Here is a 16,369-nt window from a genome sequence, read left to right on the forward strand (position 1 = left end):
CAGACCCGGGTTACCCGCTGCGGCCAGCTCCTGCCTGTGGTCACCCCCAGCGCCGGGAGCAACGTGGGCTGCATCCCTTCGGCGCGAGCGGCCCTGCCCGCGGCCTGCCGCCAGCCCGGGGCGCGGCGCAGAAGTGACGCTCCCGGGATCGGGGCAGCCGCGAGCGCGGCCCCCGCCGATGGACGCGTCTCCGGCGAGGGACGGCAGAGAGGCAGCGGGTTGTGCCGGGCGGCGCGGGCAGCTCCGGGACCGCGACTGCCTCCCTTGGTGCGGGTGCTCGCCGCGGGGTGCCGGTGCGGGGTCCCCCCCCATGCCCTTGGTGCGGGTGCTCGCCGCGGGGTGCCGGTGCGGGGTCCCCCCCATGCCCTTGGTGCGGGTGCTCGCCGCGGGGTGCCGGTGCGGGGTCCCCCCCATGCCCTTGGTGCGGGTGCTCGCCGCGGGGTGCCGGTGCGGGGTCCCCCCCATGCCCTTGGTGCGGGGTGCCGCCGGGTGCCCCGGAGCAGAGCGGGCGGTGCGGGGTGCTGGGAGCGGGGTCCCGCGGCCCTGCACCTTCCCCGCCGCCCGGGCGGCTCCCGTGCTCCGGGACGGGGCGGGAGAGGGCAGCGCCGGGGAGCCGGGGATGCACCGCGCCGGGCACCGCGCCGCTGCCCGGGACGCAACGGGCTCGGCCGCGCGGCGGGACGGTCCCTGCCCTGCCCTGCCCGGCCCCGGCCCCGCGCACGCTGCGGGCTGCTGCGCCCGCCCCGGGGTCCCCGCCGCGCTGCGCCCCGGCCCGGTCCCGCTCCCGGTCCCGGTCCCGCCCGGCGCCTCCCCCCGCGCGGTCCCGGCGGGCGCTGCAGGGCCGCTCCCCCCGCGCCGGTACCTGGTGCGGCGCCGCGGCGGCGGCGGGAGCTCCGCGGCGGGGAGCAGCGCGCAGGGCACGGCCGGGCGGAGCCGCGCGCGCTCCCCGGGACCGGGGCGGAGCCGGGGCGGGGCCGGGGGGGGAGCCCGGGGGGCGGGGCCGGCGCCCATCCCCGTCCCCGCAGGGCTGCCGGGCGGGGCGAGGGGGCCGCTCCGGCCCGCGGCCTCCGGGCTGGTCCCCGCGGCCGCGCTGCCCGGTGGGACCCGTCCGCGCCTGCCGCATCCGAGTGCGCGGCGGCGCCCGGCCGCGCGGCTCCTCCGCGGTGCGATTTACATGTAAACGCGGTCTGCCCTGCACGGGGGGAGCAGGCGGCCGGGAGCCCACCTGCCCCGGACGGCTGCTCGGATGCCTGGGCAGATCCCGGCAGCTCCCGGGGCAGACGGGCTCGCGGGGCCGCGGCCTCCGGCGGGGTCTGTCCTGCTCCCCGCGGCCCCCAGCCGCGCACCGGGGCGGTGCGGGAGTGCGGGCGGCCTCCGCCCCGGCACGCGCGTGAGAAACGGCCCCAAACCGCCGGCGAGGGCACGCGGTGCCACGGACGAGCCCCGCTGCAGCGTGACCCCTGCTCCGCCGCCGGCTCCCGCCGGGACCTGGGCTCCCCGGGTTGCGCACCCGCTGCACGCGTGCGCGTGGCCGAGCCGCTCGCTGTGAGGACAGGGAAGGGCTTGTCCTGCAGCCGTGCTCGGGGCAGGCTGGGCCAGGCCACAGCGATGCAAGGGGGGGGCTCTGGGGTGCAGACCCCTAGCAGGGCACGGGGGGCTCTGGGCTGCTTTGTGCACAGCCGGAGCACAACAGCCTCCCCTGCAAACCGCCCCAGCCAGGGCTCCGTCCCTCCCGCCTGGCACCAGCCGGCCCCGGGGCGTCGTGGCGTGAGGCGTCCCGCTGGGCCTGGTGCTGCCGCTGGACGAGGCTGAGCCGCCGGAGCTCGGGAGGAGCTGGAAACCGGGCAGCGTCCCGGCCCCAAGCCGCGGAGCTCCGACCGGGGAGCTCTGACCGGGGCGTTCTGACCGGGGTGCTGTGACCGCGGAGCTCCGACCGGGGAGCTCTGACCGGGGAGCTCTGACCGGGGAGCTCTGACCGGGGCGCTCAGGCTGCAGGCGCTGGCCGCAGCTCCGCAGGGTTTCCCCAAGTTTCGTCCCCAGACCAAAGCTTAACAGTGAATTTCCAAAGTGCTTTAAAGGCTGCTGTAGACTCAGATGATATGTTAGAAGTAGGTTAGAAGCAGCGCAGCTGAGCACAGCTGGGGCGCAGGCGGCAGCGTGTCCCGCTCCTGGACCGGAGCACCGTCGTGCTGCTCCCCCCACGGCAGAGCTGCGCTGCTCCCGGACGGGCCCGGCGCTGACGGGCTCCGTGCAGGACCTCTGCGAAAGGCGATCCAGACACACCGGCCCTCAGGAAGATGCTGCGTGCATTTGCAAAATGCACCGAGCAGCGCAACACGACGCTGCGCCCCAAATCCGCTGCAAGCAGCAGCTGCTGCCGCGCAGCTGTGGCCACTGCGGTCCCAGCCCTGCCTGCTGCCGCGCGGGCTCGGGCTCGGGCATGACTTCGCAGGCAATGAGGCCGCGTGCTCCTTTCTGGGGCACTGGACCGGCCGGGGAGGCGGTGGGGAGCAGGGCCCGACACGGCCGTGTCCCGCGGTGCCCACGCGGGCCCCAGCGCTGCCCTCAGCCCTCTCTCCCCAGAGCCACTACGTGGCCTGCATGACGGCCATCCTCAGCCAGATGGACACCCACCACTACAGCTCCTACCTCGGGGCCTTCCCCTCCCGGCCCGACCTCATGGTGAGTGCCGGCGGCGCGGGGTCGGCACCGCGCGCCCCAGCGGGACACACACGCCTGGGCGCTGCCCCGGCTCTGGCCGCATCCCGCTTGGCAGAGATGAGGCTCTTGCTGCAGGGAGCCAGGGCTGCTCCCGGCCTCAGCGCACAGCCCGGCATTGCCCTGGTGCGCAGCCTGGCATCACCCAGATGTGCAGCCTGGCATCACCCAGATGTGCAGCCTGGCATCACCCAGATGTGTAGCCCAGCATCGCCCAGATGTGCAGCCTGGCATCACCCAGATGTGCAGCCTGGCATCGCCCCGGTGTGCAGCTGGGCATCACCCAGATGTGCAGCCCGGCATCGCCCCGGTGTGCAGCCCAGCATTCCCCCAGCACACACCCCGCACCACCCCGGTGTGCCGCCTGGCATCACCCAGATGTGCAGCCTGGCATCACCCAGATGTGTAGCCTGGCATCACCCAGATGTGCAGCCTAGCATCGCCCCAGTGTGCAGCTGGGCATCACCCAGATGTGCAGCCTGGCATCTCCCAGATGTGCAGCCCGGCATCGCCCCAGTGTGCTGCCTGGCATCACCCAGATCTGCAGCCCAGCACCGCCCCAGCACGCAGCCCAGCATCACCCAGATGTGCAGCCTGGCATCAGCCAGATGTGCAGCCCAGCATCACCCAGATGTGCAGCCTGGCATTGCTCCCGCTGGCCGAGCCCGGTCCTGAGCCCGCTTCCCTCCCGGCAGGACTTCCTCATGGAGACCTTCATCCTCTTCAAGGACCTGATAGGCAAGACGGTGTATCCCTCCGACTGGATGGTGATGAACATGGTGCAGAACCGGTGAGGAGCGGCGGCGGGGGGCGGCGGCGGCCGGGGAGGGCGGGAGGAGCGGGGACCGCCAGCGCCCGCACGGGGCTGTGGCCGGGCAGAGGCTCTTGGCCCTGCCATAACCCCCCCGGGCCCCCAGCGGCCCCGCACCCCCCCCCCCCCCCGGTGCTTCAGCCCTGCCCCACGGCGCCTGTCGCCCCCAGGGAGTTCCTGCACGCCATCAACCACTTTGCGGCCACCCTGACGGAGACGTTCCTGCAGCACAGCAGCTTCGAGCTGCAGGTGAGCCGCGCACCGCCCACGCCCCACGGCGAGCGGGGCCGGGGCTGCCCTGCCCCACGGCGAGCAGGGCTGAGGCCCCCAGGCCCCCAGCCCAGTCCGGGCTCTCCACGGCCCCGGCTCCCCGGCCCCCGGCCCCACACTCCCATCCGGTGCTTCCGTTGCAGCTCTGGAACAACTACTTCCACCTGGCCGTGGCTTTCCTCACGCAGGACTCCCTGCAGCTGGAGAACTTCTCCCAGGCCAAGCGCACCAGCATCCTGGCCAAGTGAGGCACCGCGTCTCCCCGCGCGGCCCCGGGCTGCCCCGCGGCTGAGTGCTGCGGCGTCTCGGGGCTCCTCGTGGGGCCGGGGGTCCCGGGAGGCACCCGGCTGTGCCGGGCGGGAGGAGCAGCGCTAACCAGCGCCGTCCCGGCAGGTACGGGGACATGCGAGCCACCATCGGAGCCGCCATCCGGGACATGTGGTACAAGCTCGGTGAGCCGCAGTGCAGCCAGCAGCGGTGTGTGCTGCATTTCCACGGGGCCGGCGTGCCTGCCGCGTCCTCGGCACCGTCCCTGCGGAGACGGGCGCCGCGGAGCGGGGTGGCACCGAGCCGGGCCGTGCGGGTGGCCTTGCCGGCCTGCTGGTGTGCAAGCGGGCAGGCGTGCGAGGCTGCGGGGCACGCAGGTGTGAGCAGTGCATGAGGCTGCGGGCGTGAAAGGCTGCAGATGTGCAAGCTGTTGAGCCTGCGGGGCATGCGTGCAGCTCCGCAGACGCGCGAGCCCGGGGGACGTGCAAGCCTGCAGGTGTGAGAGCCCGCGGGCGCTCCAGCGGGTCCATGAGCTCGTGCTCCCTGCCGCCAGCCTCCCTTCTCCGGGGGCTGCCTGCGCCTGCAGCCCTTCGTTTCCGATCCTCCGGCCCTGCGCTGGGCAGGCAGGGAGGGAACAGGGAGCAGCAGCTCCGGCTGCCGTTCCGCCTCCCGGCAGAGGTCGGGGAGCTGCAGGGAGCGAGTGCACCCAGCGCCGGCATGCGTCCTCGCCCCGGGCTGCGGGCGCTCAGCTCGGCCCTGCCCTCCCCAGGCCACCACAAGATCGAGTTCATCCCGGCCATGGTGGGCCCCATCCTGGAGATGACGCTGGTGCCGGAGCTGGAGCTGCGGAAATCCACCATCCCCATCTTCTTCGACATGATGCTCTGCGAGTACCAGCTGACTGAGGGCTTCAGCCGGGTGAGCAGCCCGCGGCCGGGGCCGGGGATCCCGCGGGAGCTGGAGCCTCACCGGGCTGGACCGTCCCTTTCGGCAGGGACGGAGGTGCTGCTCAGCCTCGCCTCTCTCCCGGGGCGCTGGGATGTGGGGCTGCAGCGGGGAGGGACGAGGGACAGGGGATGAGGCCACCAGGGACAGGGGACGAGGCCACCAGGGACAGGGGACGAGGCCGCCTGCCGGGACGGCGGATGGGGATGAGGCCTCCAGCCGGGAGGTAGCAGACCCGAGGCCTGGGGCGATGCAGAGGGCTTCCCAGAGGCCGGAGGGGACGGGAGAGGTTCGGCCCCGCTCCGCCGGTCCCCGCACCGTGCGGAAGCCAGGACACAGCGGAGGGGACGTGCACGTACCGTCCTCCCCTCCCCTTTCTGCAGTTTGAGGACGAGATCCTACGCAAGCTGGACAGCGAGGTGGAGGGCGGCCGGGGCGACGAACAGTACAAGCAGCTTTTCGAGAGCATGTGAGCACGTGGTGCCGGCCCTGCTCCCCCCCGCCCGGGGCACAAGCCTTTCCCGCGCGCGCTCCCGCCCCGGCCGGGTCCCGGCATCCTGCTCCTCCTGGCGCCGAGCGGACCCAGAGCCCCCCTCCCCGGGGAGCAGGATCCAAGGGGGGGGGCAGCTGCTACCCGGAGCGTCGTGTGCCCCAGGCACCGTCGCTGCTCCCTCCAGCCTGGCCCTGCTGTGCCCCGGGCAATGCCCCCACCCCAGGCAATGCCCTGCCCCAGGCAATGCCCCTGCTGTGCCCCAGGCAATGCCCTGCCCCAGGCTTTGCCCCCACCCCGTGCCCATGGCAGCTCCGTGCACGGGGTGGCTGGAGCAGGGGGGTCTCTCCCCCGTCCCCGACGCGCCCGTCAGGGAGCAGAGCAGGACTTGCTCCACGCCGCTGCAGACCAGCCGTTGCCTTTCTCCTCGCCGGCCCCCGGCAGCTCCGGGCAGCTCGTGGCGGGGCCGAGCTGCGGCGGGGGTGGGAGCAGAGCGGGGCCGAGCGTGCTGCGAGACCCCCCCCTCCCTCCTCCCCAGCCTGCTCAGCTGCTGCCGGGAGCACCCCGAGCTGGCCGAGCCCGGGGAGAACTTCGTCGCGTTGGTGACGGGGCTCCTGGAGCGGCTCCTCGACTACCGGGCTGTTATGAACGACGAGAACAAAACCTACAGCATGAGCTGCACCGTCAACCTCCTGGTGGGTCCCACCCCCTGCCCCAGGCCCCGGTCCCTGCGGCCTGTCCAGCCCGTGTCCCCTCAGATGTCCCCAGGCCCCCGGTGCAGCAGACAGGGCACCATGTGCACACGGGGTGCCGAAGCTGGTGTCACCCGGATGCAACCTGCGGTCACCCGGCCCAGTGGCCGCTAGGGCTGGCAGGGCCCGTTCCCAGCCCGGGCTCGCTCATGGAGCAGGTGCCTCGGCTCCCTGTGCCGCTGCTGCCCTGGAGCTCGCCGGTCCCCTCGGTGCCACCCCGAGCATTGCCCTCCACCACGATGTCCCGTGTCCCAGGGCATCCCCAGTGCTCACAGTGTCCCAGGGCTTCCCTGAGCCCCCCAATGTCCCATGTCCCAGGGCATCCCCAGTGCTCACGGTGTCCCAGGGCTTCCCTGAGCCCCCCAATGTCCCATGTCCCAGGGCATCCCCAGTGCTCACGGTGTCCCAGGGCTTCCCTGAGCCCCCCAGTGTCCCGTGTCCCAGGGCATCCCCAGTGCTCACGGTGTCCCAGGGCATCCCTGAGCCCCCCAGTGTCCCATGTCCCAGGGCATCCCCAGTGCTCACGGTGTCCCAGGGCTTCCCTGAGCCCCCCAATGTCCCATGTCCCAGGGCATCCCCAGTGCTCACGGTGTCCCAGGGCTTCCCTGAGCCCCCCAATGTCCCATGTCCCAGGGCATCCCCAGTGCTCACGGTGTCCCAGGGCTTCCCTGAGCCCCCCAATGTCCCGTGTCCCAGGGCATCCCCAGTGCTCACGGTGTCCCAGGGCTTCCCTGAGCCCCCCAATGTCCCGTGTCCCAGGGCATCCCCAGTGCTCACGGTGTCCCAGGGCTTCCCTGAGCCCCCCAGTGTCCCATGTCCCAGGGCATCCCCAGTGCTCACGGTGTCCCAGGGCTTCCCTGAGCCCCCCAGTGTCCCGTGTCCCAGGGCATCCCCAGTGCTCACAGTGTCCCAGGGCTTCCCTGAGCCCCCCAGTGTCCCGTGTCCCAGGGCATCCCCAGTGCTCACAGTGTCCCAGGGCTTCCCTGAGCCCCCCAATGTCCCGTGTCCCAGGGCATCCCCAGTGCTCACGGTGTCCCAGGGCTTCCCTGAGCCCCCCAATGTCCCGTGTCCCAGGGCATCCCCAGTGCTCACGGTGTCCCAGGGCATCCCTGAGCCCCCCAGTGTCCCGTGTCCCAGGGCATCCCCAGTGCTCACGGTGTCCCAGGGCATCCCTGAGCCCCCCAATGTCCCATGTCCCAGGGCATCCCCAGTGCTCACGGTGTCCCAGGGCATCCCTGAGCCCCCCAATGTCCCATGTCCCAGGGCATCCCCAGTGCTCACGGTGTCCCAGGGCTTCCCTGAGCCCCCCAGTGTCCCGTGTCCCAGGGCATCCCCAGTGCTCATGGTGTCCCAGGGCTTCCCTGAGCCCCCCAGTGTCCTGTGTCCCAGGGCATCCCCAGGCCCTGGTGCCAAAGGCCCCAGCCCGCTCCAGCTCGCAGGGGGGGCACGGTGCTGCTCCCGGTCCACGGTGCCTCCTGCGGGACCCGCTGCCGAGGGCGACTGAGGCCCTGGCTGGGACGGGGCCTGGCAGCGCCATGGGTCCAGGCACGGGGGCCACGCACGCACCCCCGGGCCCCCCCGACGCCCCTCTGCTCCCCGCAGAACTTCTACAAGGAGATCGACCGCCAGGCCATGTACATCAGGTGCGCGCCGCCCCGGGGAGGGGGGCCTGGGGGGCCGCCCGCCCCACACCCCGCTGCAGCCCGGGCCCCGCGCGGCGCTGCCGGCTCCGGTGCCAGCCCACCGCCCCGCACGCGCTGCCCCCGCCCCAGGTACCTCTACAAGCTCAAGGACCTGCACATCAGCTACGAGAACTACACGGAGGGCGCCTACACGCTGCTGCTGCACGCGCGGCTGCTCAAGGTGGGCCCCGCGCGCTGCGTGCCGGGTGCCGGTGCCGGGTGCCAGTGCCGGGTGCCGCCCCGCAGCTGGGCGTGACGGGCTCCCGCCGCCTCCGCACAGTGGTCGGACGAGCCGAACACGGCGCCCATGCAGGGCTCGCACAGCCCCAGCCTGCACAGCCAGCGCCAGCTCAAGGAGGCCCTCTACAACCAGATCATCAGCTACTTCGACCAGGGCAAGGTGAGCACGGCGCACGGAGCAGGGTGCACGGAGCAGGGTGCATGGAGCGGGGTGCACATGGAGCAGGGTGCATGGAGCAGGATGCACATGGAGCGGGTGAGCATCGCCCACAGAGCAGGGTGCACGCAGAGCATGTAGAGCAGGTGAGCATTGCTCATGGAGCAGGGCGCACGGAGCAGGTGAGCACAGTGCATGGAGCAGGGCACACGGAGCAGGGTGCACACGGAGCATGTGGAGCAGGTGAGCATCGCCCACGGAGCAGGGTGCCCACGGAGCAGGGTGCATGCGGAGCAGGTGAGCATCGCCCACAGAGCAGGGTGCACACGGAGCAGGTGAGCATCACCCACGGAACAGGGTGCCCACGGAGCAGGGTGCATGCGGAGCAGGTGAGCATCGCCCACAGAGCAGGGTGCACACGGAGCATGTGGAGCAGGTGAGCATCACCCACGGAACAGGGTGCCCACGGAGCAGGGTGCATGCGGAGCAGGTGAGCATCGCCCACAGAGCAGGGTGCACACGGAGCATGTGGAGCAGGTGAGCATCACCCACGGAACAGGGTGCCCACGGAGCAGGTGAGTGTTGCCCATGGAGCAGGGCGCACGGAGCAGGGTGCACGTGGAGCAGGTGAGTACAGCCCCCAGAGCAGGGTGCACATGGTGTCCCCCCTGCAGGAGCCAGTTTCACCCAGGAGCACCCCGTGCCCCCCCCCCCAGCTCACGCTGCAGCCAGCGGTGGGTGCCGGGCCCTCACCCCGCCCTGTTTTGCAGATGTGGGAGGAGGCCATCCACATCTGCAAGGAGCTGGCGGAGCAGTATGAGAGCGAGATCTTCGACTACGAAATGCTGAGCGACATCCTGGTGAGCGCCGGGGCCGGGGGCCACGCAGGGCTGGGGCATGGTGCCGGAAGAGCGGGAGCAGGGGCAGTGCTGGCCCCCTCCGCCCGCGCCGCGAGCGTTTGCGTCGCCCCCGCAGCAGCGAGAAGCCCGGTTCTACGAGAAGATCCTCAAGGTGCTGCGGCCCAGCCCGGACTACTTCGCCGTGGGCTACTACGGGCAAGGCTTCCCCACCTTCCTGCGGGTAAGCGGCGCCCGGCGGCGGCTCCGGGCTGGCGAGCGAGCTCCCTCCGGGCACCTGGTTGAGCCCAGGAGCGGTGGCTGCAGCACGGCCGCCTCGGGGGGCTGCACTGAGGGGCACATGTGCAGCCGGGGGCGTCCGGGGCTCGCCCCCCTCCTGCTCGCAGGGCTCCGCAGCTGCAGAAGGGAAACGCCAGCTTTGCTCTAGCAAAAGGCTGCGGTCCCTGTTGCAAAAGCTTGGCAGCACGGTTGCAAGAGAAAAGTATCACGTGGAAAGCTATAGTTCTCCATAATGCACAGTGGCAGGGCCCCTGCCCCACGTCCTTGGTGCGCGGCGGTGTTGCTTCCCTGCACGTGGTGCCACGGTGTCCGTGCTCCATCCGCAGGGCGCAGCTGCGTCCGCGCCGTTTCCCACCCGGGGTGCGGGGACGTGCCGTGGCTGTGCTGTGTCACAGCTGGTGCAGGTCTCACATCTGGTGCAGGGATACGGCAGCGCTAACGCTGCGCTATTTGGGCACCTGCTGGGGCTCTCGCGGGAGGCCTCTGCCCCGTGCGCGGCCCTGCCAGCGGTGCAGGCGTGGGGCGAGCTGGGCAGGCGCTGCTTTTGCTGTTCCCGTGCTAGGGAACCGGCCCAGTAATTTTTTGGACACGGGCTCCGTGGGGCGGAGGCTCGGCCTCGGCAGCACGTGCACCCTCGAGGCACCAGCGCTCCCGTGCAGCGCGGTGGGACCGACCACGGCCTTCCTCCCCGCAGAACAAGGTCTTCATCTACCGGGGCAAGGAGTACGAGCGCCGGGAGGACTTCGAGATGCGGCTGCTGAGCCCCTTCCCCAACGCCGAGAAGCTGCAGAGCACCTCGCCGCCGGGGCCGGACATCACCGCCTCGCCGGGGCAGTGTATCCTCCGTGCAGCCGGGCTGCTCGTCCCCCCGCCCCCCCTCCCCGTCCCCTTCCCCCCATCCCCGCAGCCCCACGCGTGCCCGCGGCTCCTTCACTCCCGCAGACATCCAGTGCTTCACCGTGCAGCCCGTGGAGGAGGCCAAGGCCTGGCTCAAGGACCGGAGCATCCCGGAGCAGATCACCAAGTGAGCGTCCCGCGGGCACCGCGCTCGGGGCAGCGGCGGCCGCATCCTGCGGGGATGCTCAGCCCTCCCCTCCGCTCCCTCCCGGCAGCTTCTACAAAGCCAACCACATCCAGAGCTTCAGCTACTCGCGGCCCTTCAAGAAAGGCCCCAAGGACCCCGACAACGAGTTCGCCGTGAGCGTCGCACCGGCGGCCGGGAGCCCCGGACCGGGGAGCCACGGGAGCCCCAGCGGGGAGCGGTCACCGGGGGGGATGCAGAAGGGATGGGGGGACCCAGCCCCGTGCCGGGGGGCAGCCAGGGAGCCCCATGCTGGGGGGGTAGCTGGGGGGCAGCCGGGGAGCCCCATGCTGGGGGGTAGCTGGGGGGCAGCCGGGGGGCAGGTGATGCACGTCCCAGGCGGGGGGACAGGCAGGAGGTGCAGCGGGGACGCGGTGCAGGGGGGACACGGCGCAGGTGACCACCACCCTCCCCGCAGACCATGTGGATCGAGCGGACCACCTTCACCACGGCTTACCCGCTGCCGGGCATCCTGCGCTGGTTCGTGGTCACCGCCACAGCCACGGTGAGCAGGGAGCAGCCGCCCCGTGCCGTCCCGGCGCAGCCCGCAGCCCGCACCCCGGGGATGCAGCACGTGTTTCCCTCCTGCATCCCGCTGCCCCAGGGCTGCCACGCGGGTCCCCCCAGGGCAGGGGGAGCACTGCCGGGTGCTGACCCCCCTCCCTGCCTCCCGCTTGGGCGCAGACCATCATCAGCCCGCTGGAAAACGCCATCGAGACCATGACGAAAACCAACGAGAAGATCCTGAGCGAGATCAACCGGCACCAGGGAGACCCTAGCCTGCCCGTCAACCCGCTCTCCATGCTGCTCAGCGGCATCGTGGACCCCGCCGTCATGGGCGGCTTCGCCAAGTACGAGACGGTGAGGACGCGGGGGCCGGCCGGGCGCGGGCGCATCCCCGGGCCGAGTGCGTGGGGCTGAGCCGCCTCCGGGCGCAGGCCTTCTTCCAGGAGTCCTACCTGCAGGAGCACCCCGAGGACCAGGGAAACGTCGAGAGGCTGAAGGACCTGATCGCCTGGCAGGTAGGGCCGGGGGGCTCCCGGGGCCGCGGCGCCCGCCGGCCCCCGCGGGACCGTGCCGCTGCCCGCAGACCCCGCTGCTGGCCGAGGGCCTCCGCATCCACGGGCGCAAGGTGACGGAGGACCTGCGGCCCTTCCACGAGCGCATGGAGCAGTGCTTCGCGCAGCTGCGCGCCAAGGTGGAGAGCCAGTACGGCGTGCGGGAGATGGTGAGCGCTGCGGCCGGCACCGGGCATCGCGGGGGGGGACGGGGGGGGGGGGGGGGACGGGCTGGCCCGGGGGCCGCAGGGTCCCCGCGGGGGGGGCGGCTCGGGGAGGGCTCCCGGCTCCCCCTGCTCTCAGGTCTCCCTGGAGGACCGGCGAGGCGGACGACCCCGGTCCATGATCTGGGGACCGGACCGGGACCGGCTGAGCCGCGCCGGAGACAGGCAAGTGCTGCGGGGGGGGGGGCAGCCCGGGGCCGCCCCGTCGCGCTCCTCGCCCCCCCGCCAGCCCCCCGCTGATGCACCGCGGTGGCACCCGCAGCGCGGAGGCAGCCCCGAGCCCCAGGCCCCCCCCGCGCGTCCCCGAGGGCGAGGAGCGCCGCAGGGAGAACCGCTCCAGCGCCTTCTTCGCGTACCGGCGGTCGGATCAGCGCCCGTCCGTCTCAGAGCCCCTGGAGCCCAAGGTGATGCCTCCGCCCGCCCCGGCGCCCCCGCTCCGCCCCGGGCCCAGCTCGGGCTGCCCCCGAGCCGCAGACCCTGCAGCCCCCGGGGCCGCCCGGCTCGGGGCTCCCGGCTCGGGGCAGCAAGCGCTCCGGGCGGCGGGCGCTGCACAGCCGCAGCCCCGTGCCCGTCCCCGTCCCCGTGCCCGTGCCCGTGCCCGTGCCGCTGACCTGCCTCCGCGCCCCAGGACGAGAAGCGGAGACTCTCCCGCAACATGAGCGAGAGCAACCTCAGCGGCTTCGAGGGGAAGCAGCCGCCGGCGAGCAGGGAGGCCGCCGGCCCGCAGCCCAGCGCCGCAGGTACCGCCGCGCTGCCCCGCGCCTTCCCGGCCCGGCCGCGGCCGCCTTCCCCTTCCCCGGCACCCAGCCCGGGCCGCAGGGCCGTGCCCCCCCCGTGCCCCCGCTCCCGCCCGGCCGGAGCATCCCGTCTCCCAGGGGCAGGGAGCTCCCGTAGGAGGCAATTTCAGTGCCGCGAGACCACTCCTTCAGCGTGACAGCGCGTAAACAAGACAATTAGCACTGGGCTAATTGCCATGCGGGCACAGCACCACCCCCCCGCGCTGGGACGGTGGCAGGGGCTGCTGCTCGCTGCCCCCGGCCCGGGGAGCAGGGCCCCGCCCGCGCCCGCACCCGCACCCGCAGCCGCGCTGGACGGCGGCAGAGCCCCTGCCCGCTGCGCCGAGGGGCACCAGCCCCCCGCACCGGCTCTGGGGCGCAGCGGGCCGTGCCGCGGGCCGGCACTCGGGCAGGAGGCAGCGGCACAGGCGGCCCCGCACACCCCCGGGGGCCCGGCCGCCGCCGCGGGACACGGCGCTGCCCTCGCGGCCCCGCTCGCGCCGTGGGGCGCCGGGCTGGACGCCCCGCCACGCCGCGCCCCTCCGCGCAGGGCCGTCCCCGCCTCCCACCGGCTTCGGCGGCCGCGTGAAGAGCGCCAGCAAGGCCCCGCCGCTGCCGCGGAAGATCAGCCCCACGGTGTACGAGGCCTTCCTGGAGCAGAGCGACACGGCAAGCGGAGGGGAGGTGCCCCCGGCCCCCGGCCCCCGGCGCCCCCCGCTCGCAGTAACCGCCCTTTCCGCCCGCAGGCGCCCGCGCTGCCGACGCCGGATGGAAGCAAGGGGCTGAAGTCGCCCCCCCCTCCGCCACCCAAGTCCAAGCGGGTGTCCCAGCTCTGACGCGGCGCCCACCCGCAGCCGCGGCACCCGCTCGGGGCCAGCCCTGCCCGCGAGGACGGGAACGCCCGCCGCCCCTGCTCCCCGCTGCCCCCGACGGCCCCCCGCTCCCCTCCTTCCCGGCCGGACCAGCCCCCGCACCTCTCGGCATCGGGAGCGTCCCATGGGCCGAGGCCACCGGCCCCCCCGCACCCCCAGGCGCGCCCCGCCGGCACCACGGCCTCCCCCCACGCTGCACCCAGCGCTCGGCCCCTCCGGAGGTGCACCACCCCCACGGGGAAGGGGACCCTTCCCTCCCCCCCGAGCCAGCTGCGCCGGGCTCCCGCGACACCCCAGCGGCTCCCCGTGCCCGGCCCCCCTGCACGTGCCCGCCAATAAAGGCCTAACTCAGCTGCCGCTCCGACACCCCGTGTGCCCCGGCGCTGCCCCACGCGCGTGCACGGCTCCCCGGGGCTCCCCGAGCAGCACGGCGCCGCGCTCCGGAGCGGGGCCCCGCTCCCGCCCTGCCTGGAAGCCCCTCGCGGGGACGCCGCGGGCAGCCCGGTGCCGCCGGGGAGCCGCTCCCCCCAGGCCGGGCAGCGCCGGGCTCGCGGTGACTGTCAGCGCAGAGCTGCTCATTTACCGCGTGGTTGCAGGCTCGGGAGCCGCATTTACAGTCTGCTGTATTGAACAGGAGGACCCTGGACCCACAGCTGAGATGGGGAGAGCAGGGGCTGCTGCAGCAGGGAGCCGCCGTCGGGGTTTCCGGCTACAGGGGAGGGGAGGGATCGGCTCCCTAGGCCAGAGCCAGGGAGGGGACGAAGGGAGACGGTGCCCGGTGCTCGAACACCAAGTCTGCGAGCGGACGGGCTGCGCTGGTGCCCGGGCTCCCTCCGCACGCCGAGCGGAGGAGCGGGGTGGTGGAGCCGCCGGTCTCGCTGCGCCCAGCTCTTCACAGCGGGTTTGCCGAGGAGGCTGCCAGCCGCTTCCCGATGTAGATTCTGGATTGGGGAGAGAGACCGTGAGGCGCCTGGGAGGAGGACAGCTAGCTCGGGCTCAGCGAGCCGGCAGCCAGAGGTAGAGGGCAGCAGGCAGAAAGGAGACACGTGGCTGCAAGGAGGAGTGGTAGGAGACTGAAGGTGAACAGTGCAATTGCAGGAGAGCTGCTGCACACCCCGACTTCCCAGGGGAACGGTCCCCCGGGCCAGGACTCCACACCCCGACTTCCCAGGGGAACGGTCCCCCGGGTCAGGACTCCACACCCCGACTTCCCAGGGGAACGGTCCCCCGGGTCAGGACTCCACACCCCGACTTCCCAGGGGAACGGTCCCCCGGGTCAGGACTCCACACCCCGACTTCCCAGGGGAACGGTCCCCCGGGTCAGGACAGCCAGAGGCTCCCGCACACCTCAGAGAGCGCAGACACCCAGCAGACCCGAGGGGTCAGTTCCGGCCACGGCCGCTCCGCAGCACAAACGCGACCCATCGGGAACTCACCCCAGGCCCAGGGTCAGCAGGTGGCTGAGCAGCAGCGAGGGGATGAAGAGCAGCAGCACCTCCGAACTGAAGAGCCTCTTCTTCCTCCCCACGGAGCCTCCCTGGAGGCTCCACAGGGCCGGCGGGGGGGAGCACACGCAGGCGAGGTCCCTAGGAAAGGCGCTGTCAGGGGGGCACCAGGGAGAGGGGCAGAACAAAGCGGGAGGACGAGGGACGGCAGCGCGGGGGCACTGGGGCAGACACGGGGGCAGCAGGAGCTGCCGATGGGGGCACGAGCCTTACTTGGGAGACAGACGCTGGCGGCGGCGGGCGCAGGCCCAGGCGAGGGATGCCGGCAAGTGCCGCTCCCGGCGCTCGGCCTCCTCCGGCGCGTCCCGCTGGAACGAGAGCGGGCGGGAGGCCGGTCAGGCCGGGGCCCCGGCCCCGCGGGATGCTGGCGGGGCGGCGGGGGGGGCCGGGTCCCTTACCTGCGCGGGGTGGGCGCAGCCGGGCTGGGGCCGGCTGCAGGCAGGGGGCGGCTCTCGGTCCCCGGGGCACCCGCCGACGTCCTCCCGGGCTGGGGAGCTCGGCACGAGCAGGGGGCTGCGAGCACAGACGCCGTCAGCCACCGGCGCGTCCCCCCCGCCGCCCGCCCGGGCAGGACCCGGTGCCGGTCCCCCGCCCCCGCCGGGCTCACCTGTCCGCGCTCTCCGTCTCCAGCTGGGCCTCCAGCAGCATCCGCTCCACGTCGGCGTGGCGGGAGGAGAACCGCGACACCGCGGGGTCGGGGCGCCCCGGGCCGCAGCGCAGCTCCACCCAGGAGCCTGTCGGGGGCCGTCAGCCCGGACCGGACCGGTACCGGTACCGCCGCGCCCCCCCGGCCCGGGACCCCCCCGGCCCAGGAGCCCCCCCTCCCCCCCCGGCGCGCCCCGCCCGGGCCCCCGGCCCCCTCCCCGCCCGCCCGCCCGCCGCGCACGCACCGTCGTCGCCAGCGGACGCCATGGCCCCCGGTCGCCGCGCGCTCAGCCCGGCCCCCGCCCGCCCGTCACGTGACGCCCGCGAGCCCCCATGTAAATAAAACCACCGGCACCGGCGCCCCGGCCCTTAAAACGGCAACGCCCCGGCTTCTGGGGCCCGCACAGCGCCGCCCGCCCCCGGAGCACCCGCGAGGCGCGGGGCGGACACCCGCGCGGTTGGCCGGCGGCGGCGGCTCAGGAGACGCGGGCGCCGCCCAGCAGCTGGCACGTCCCGGGCGGCAGCGGGCCCGGCCGCGTTGCCCCTTTAAGCAGCGCCTACGTGCCCGTCAAGGCGCGGGCGGCGGCAGAGCGCGTGCAGCAGAGCACGCAGCCGGGCTGGCCCCGCGCGACCCGGGGGGGCGGAGCCCCGCGAGGCCCCGCCCCTCGGTGTGCCCCGCCCCCTCGGTGAGGCCCCGCCCCCCCCGCGCCCGGTGCCCGGTGCCGCAGACCCGACTCGGC

General features: G+C 73.6%; 2 protein-coding genes across 2 annotated transcripts in view; one reads left to right on the plus strand and one right to left on the minus strand.

The window, feature by feature from the left end:
• The window catches only part of LOC112994540 (dedicator of cytokinesis protein 2-like), a 67,715-nt gene extending 53,889 nt beyond the window's left edge, over window positions 1-13,826 (plus strand). The window contains exons 29-53 of the mRNA XM_064503930.1: window positions 2,584-2,682; window positions 3,414-3,508; window positions 3,700-3,778; window positions 3,943-4,043; window positions 4,193-4,251; window positions 4,836-4,984; window positions 5,395-5,480; window positions 6,040-6,196; window positions 7,856-7,896; window positions 8,026-8,116; window positions 8,216-8,335; window positions 9,103-9,192; window positions 9,308-9,412; window positions 10,163-10,304; window positions 10,411-10,492; window positions 10,581-10,665; window positions 10,968-11,054; window positions 11,234-11,410; window positions 11,488-11,571; window positions 11,640-11,777; window positions 11,911-11,996; window positions 12,094-12,235; window positions 12,460-12,571; window positions 13,158-13,291; window positions 13,354-13,826. Of these exons, the coding sequence (XP_064360000.1) occupies window positions 2,584-2,682; window positions 3,414-3,508; window positions 3,700-3,778; window positions 3,943-4,043; window positions 4,193-4,251; window positions 4,836-4,984; window positions 5,395-5,480; window positions 6,040-6,196; window positions 7,856-7,896; window positions 8,026-8,116; window positions 8,216-8,335; window positions 9,103-9,192; window positions 9,308-9,412; window positions 10,163-10,304; window positions 10,411-10,492; window positions 10,581-10,665; window positions 10,968-11,054; window positions 11,234-11,410; window positions 11,488-11,571; window positions 11,640-11,777; window positions 11,911-11,996; window positions 12,094-12,235; window positions 12,460-12,571; window positions 13,158-13,291; window positions 13,354-13,443 (2,631 nt within the window). The 3' untranslated portion in view covers window positions 13,444-13,826. The remainder of the gene's footprint in view (window positions 1-2,583; window positions 2,683-3,413; window positions 3,509-3,699; window positions 3,779-3,942; window positions 4,044-4,192; window positions 4,252-4,835; window positions 4,985-5,394; window positions 5,481-6,039; window positions 6,197-7,855; window positions 7,897-8,025; window positions 8,117-8,215; window positions 8,336-9,102; window positions 9,193-9,307; window positions 9,413-10,162; window positions 10,305-10,410; window positions 10,493-10,580; window positions 10,666-10,967; window positions 11,055-11,233; window positions 11,411-11,487; window positions 11,572-11,639; window positions 11,778-11,910; window positions 11,997-12,093; window positions 12,236-12,459; window positions 12,572-13,157; window positions 13,292-13,353) is intronic.
• A 258-nt stretch (window positions 13,827-14,084) lies between these two features.
• LOC112995276 (BCL2/adenovirus E1B 19 kDa protein-interacting protein 3-like) lies at window positions 14,085-16,270 on the minus strand. Its single transcript, XM_064503927.1, has 6 exons — window positions 15,875-16,270; window positions 15,592-15,718; window positions 15,383-15,497; window positions 15,198-15,292; window positions 14,916-15,065; window positions 14,085-14,420 (listed from the first exon to the last, which is right to left on the minus strand). The coding sequence occupies exons 1-6, from the start codon at window positions 15,894-15,896 to the stop codon at window positions 14,372-14,374; spliced, it is 558 nt and encodes a 185-aa protein (XP_064359997.1). The 5' UTR covers window positions 15,897-16,270; the 3' UTR covers window positions 14,085-14,371.
• Between the last annotated feature and the right edge of the window lie 99 nt (window positions 16,271-16,369).

This window comes from Dromaius novaehollandiae, unplaced genomic scaffold, assembly GCF_036370855.1.
Source record: "Dromaius novaehollandiae isolate bDroNov1 unplaced genomic scaffold, bDroNov1.hap1 HAP1_SCAFFOLD_70, whole genome shotgun sequence".
Lineage (NCBI taxonomy): Eukaryota > Metazoa > Chordata > Aves > Casuariiformes > Dromaiidae > Dromaius > Dromaius novaehollandiae.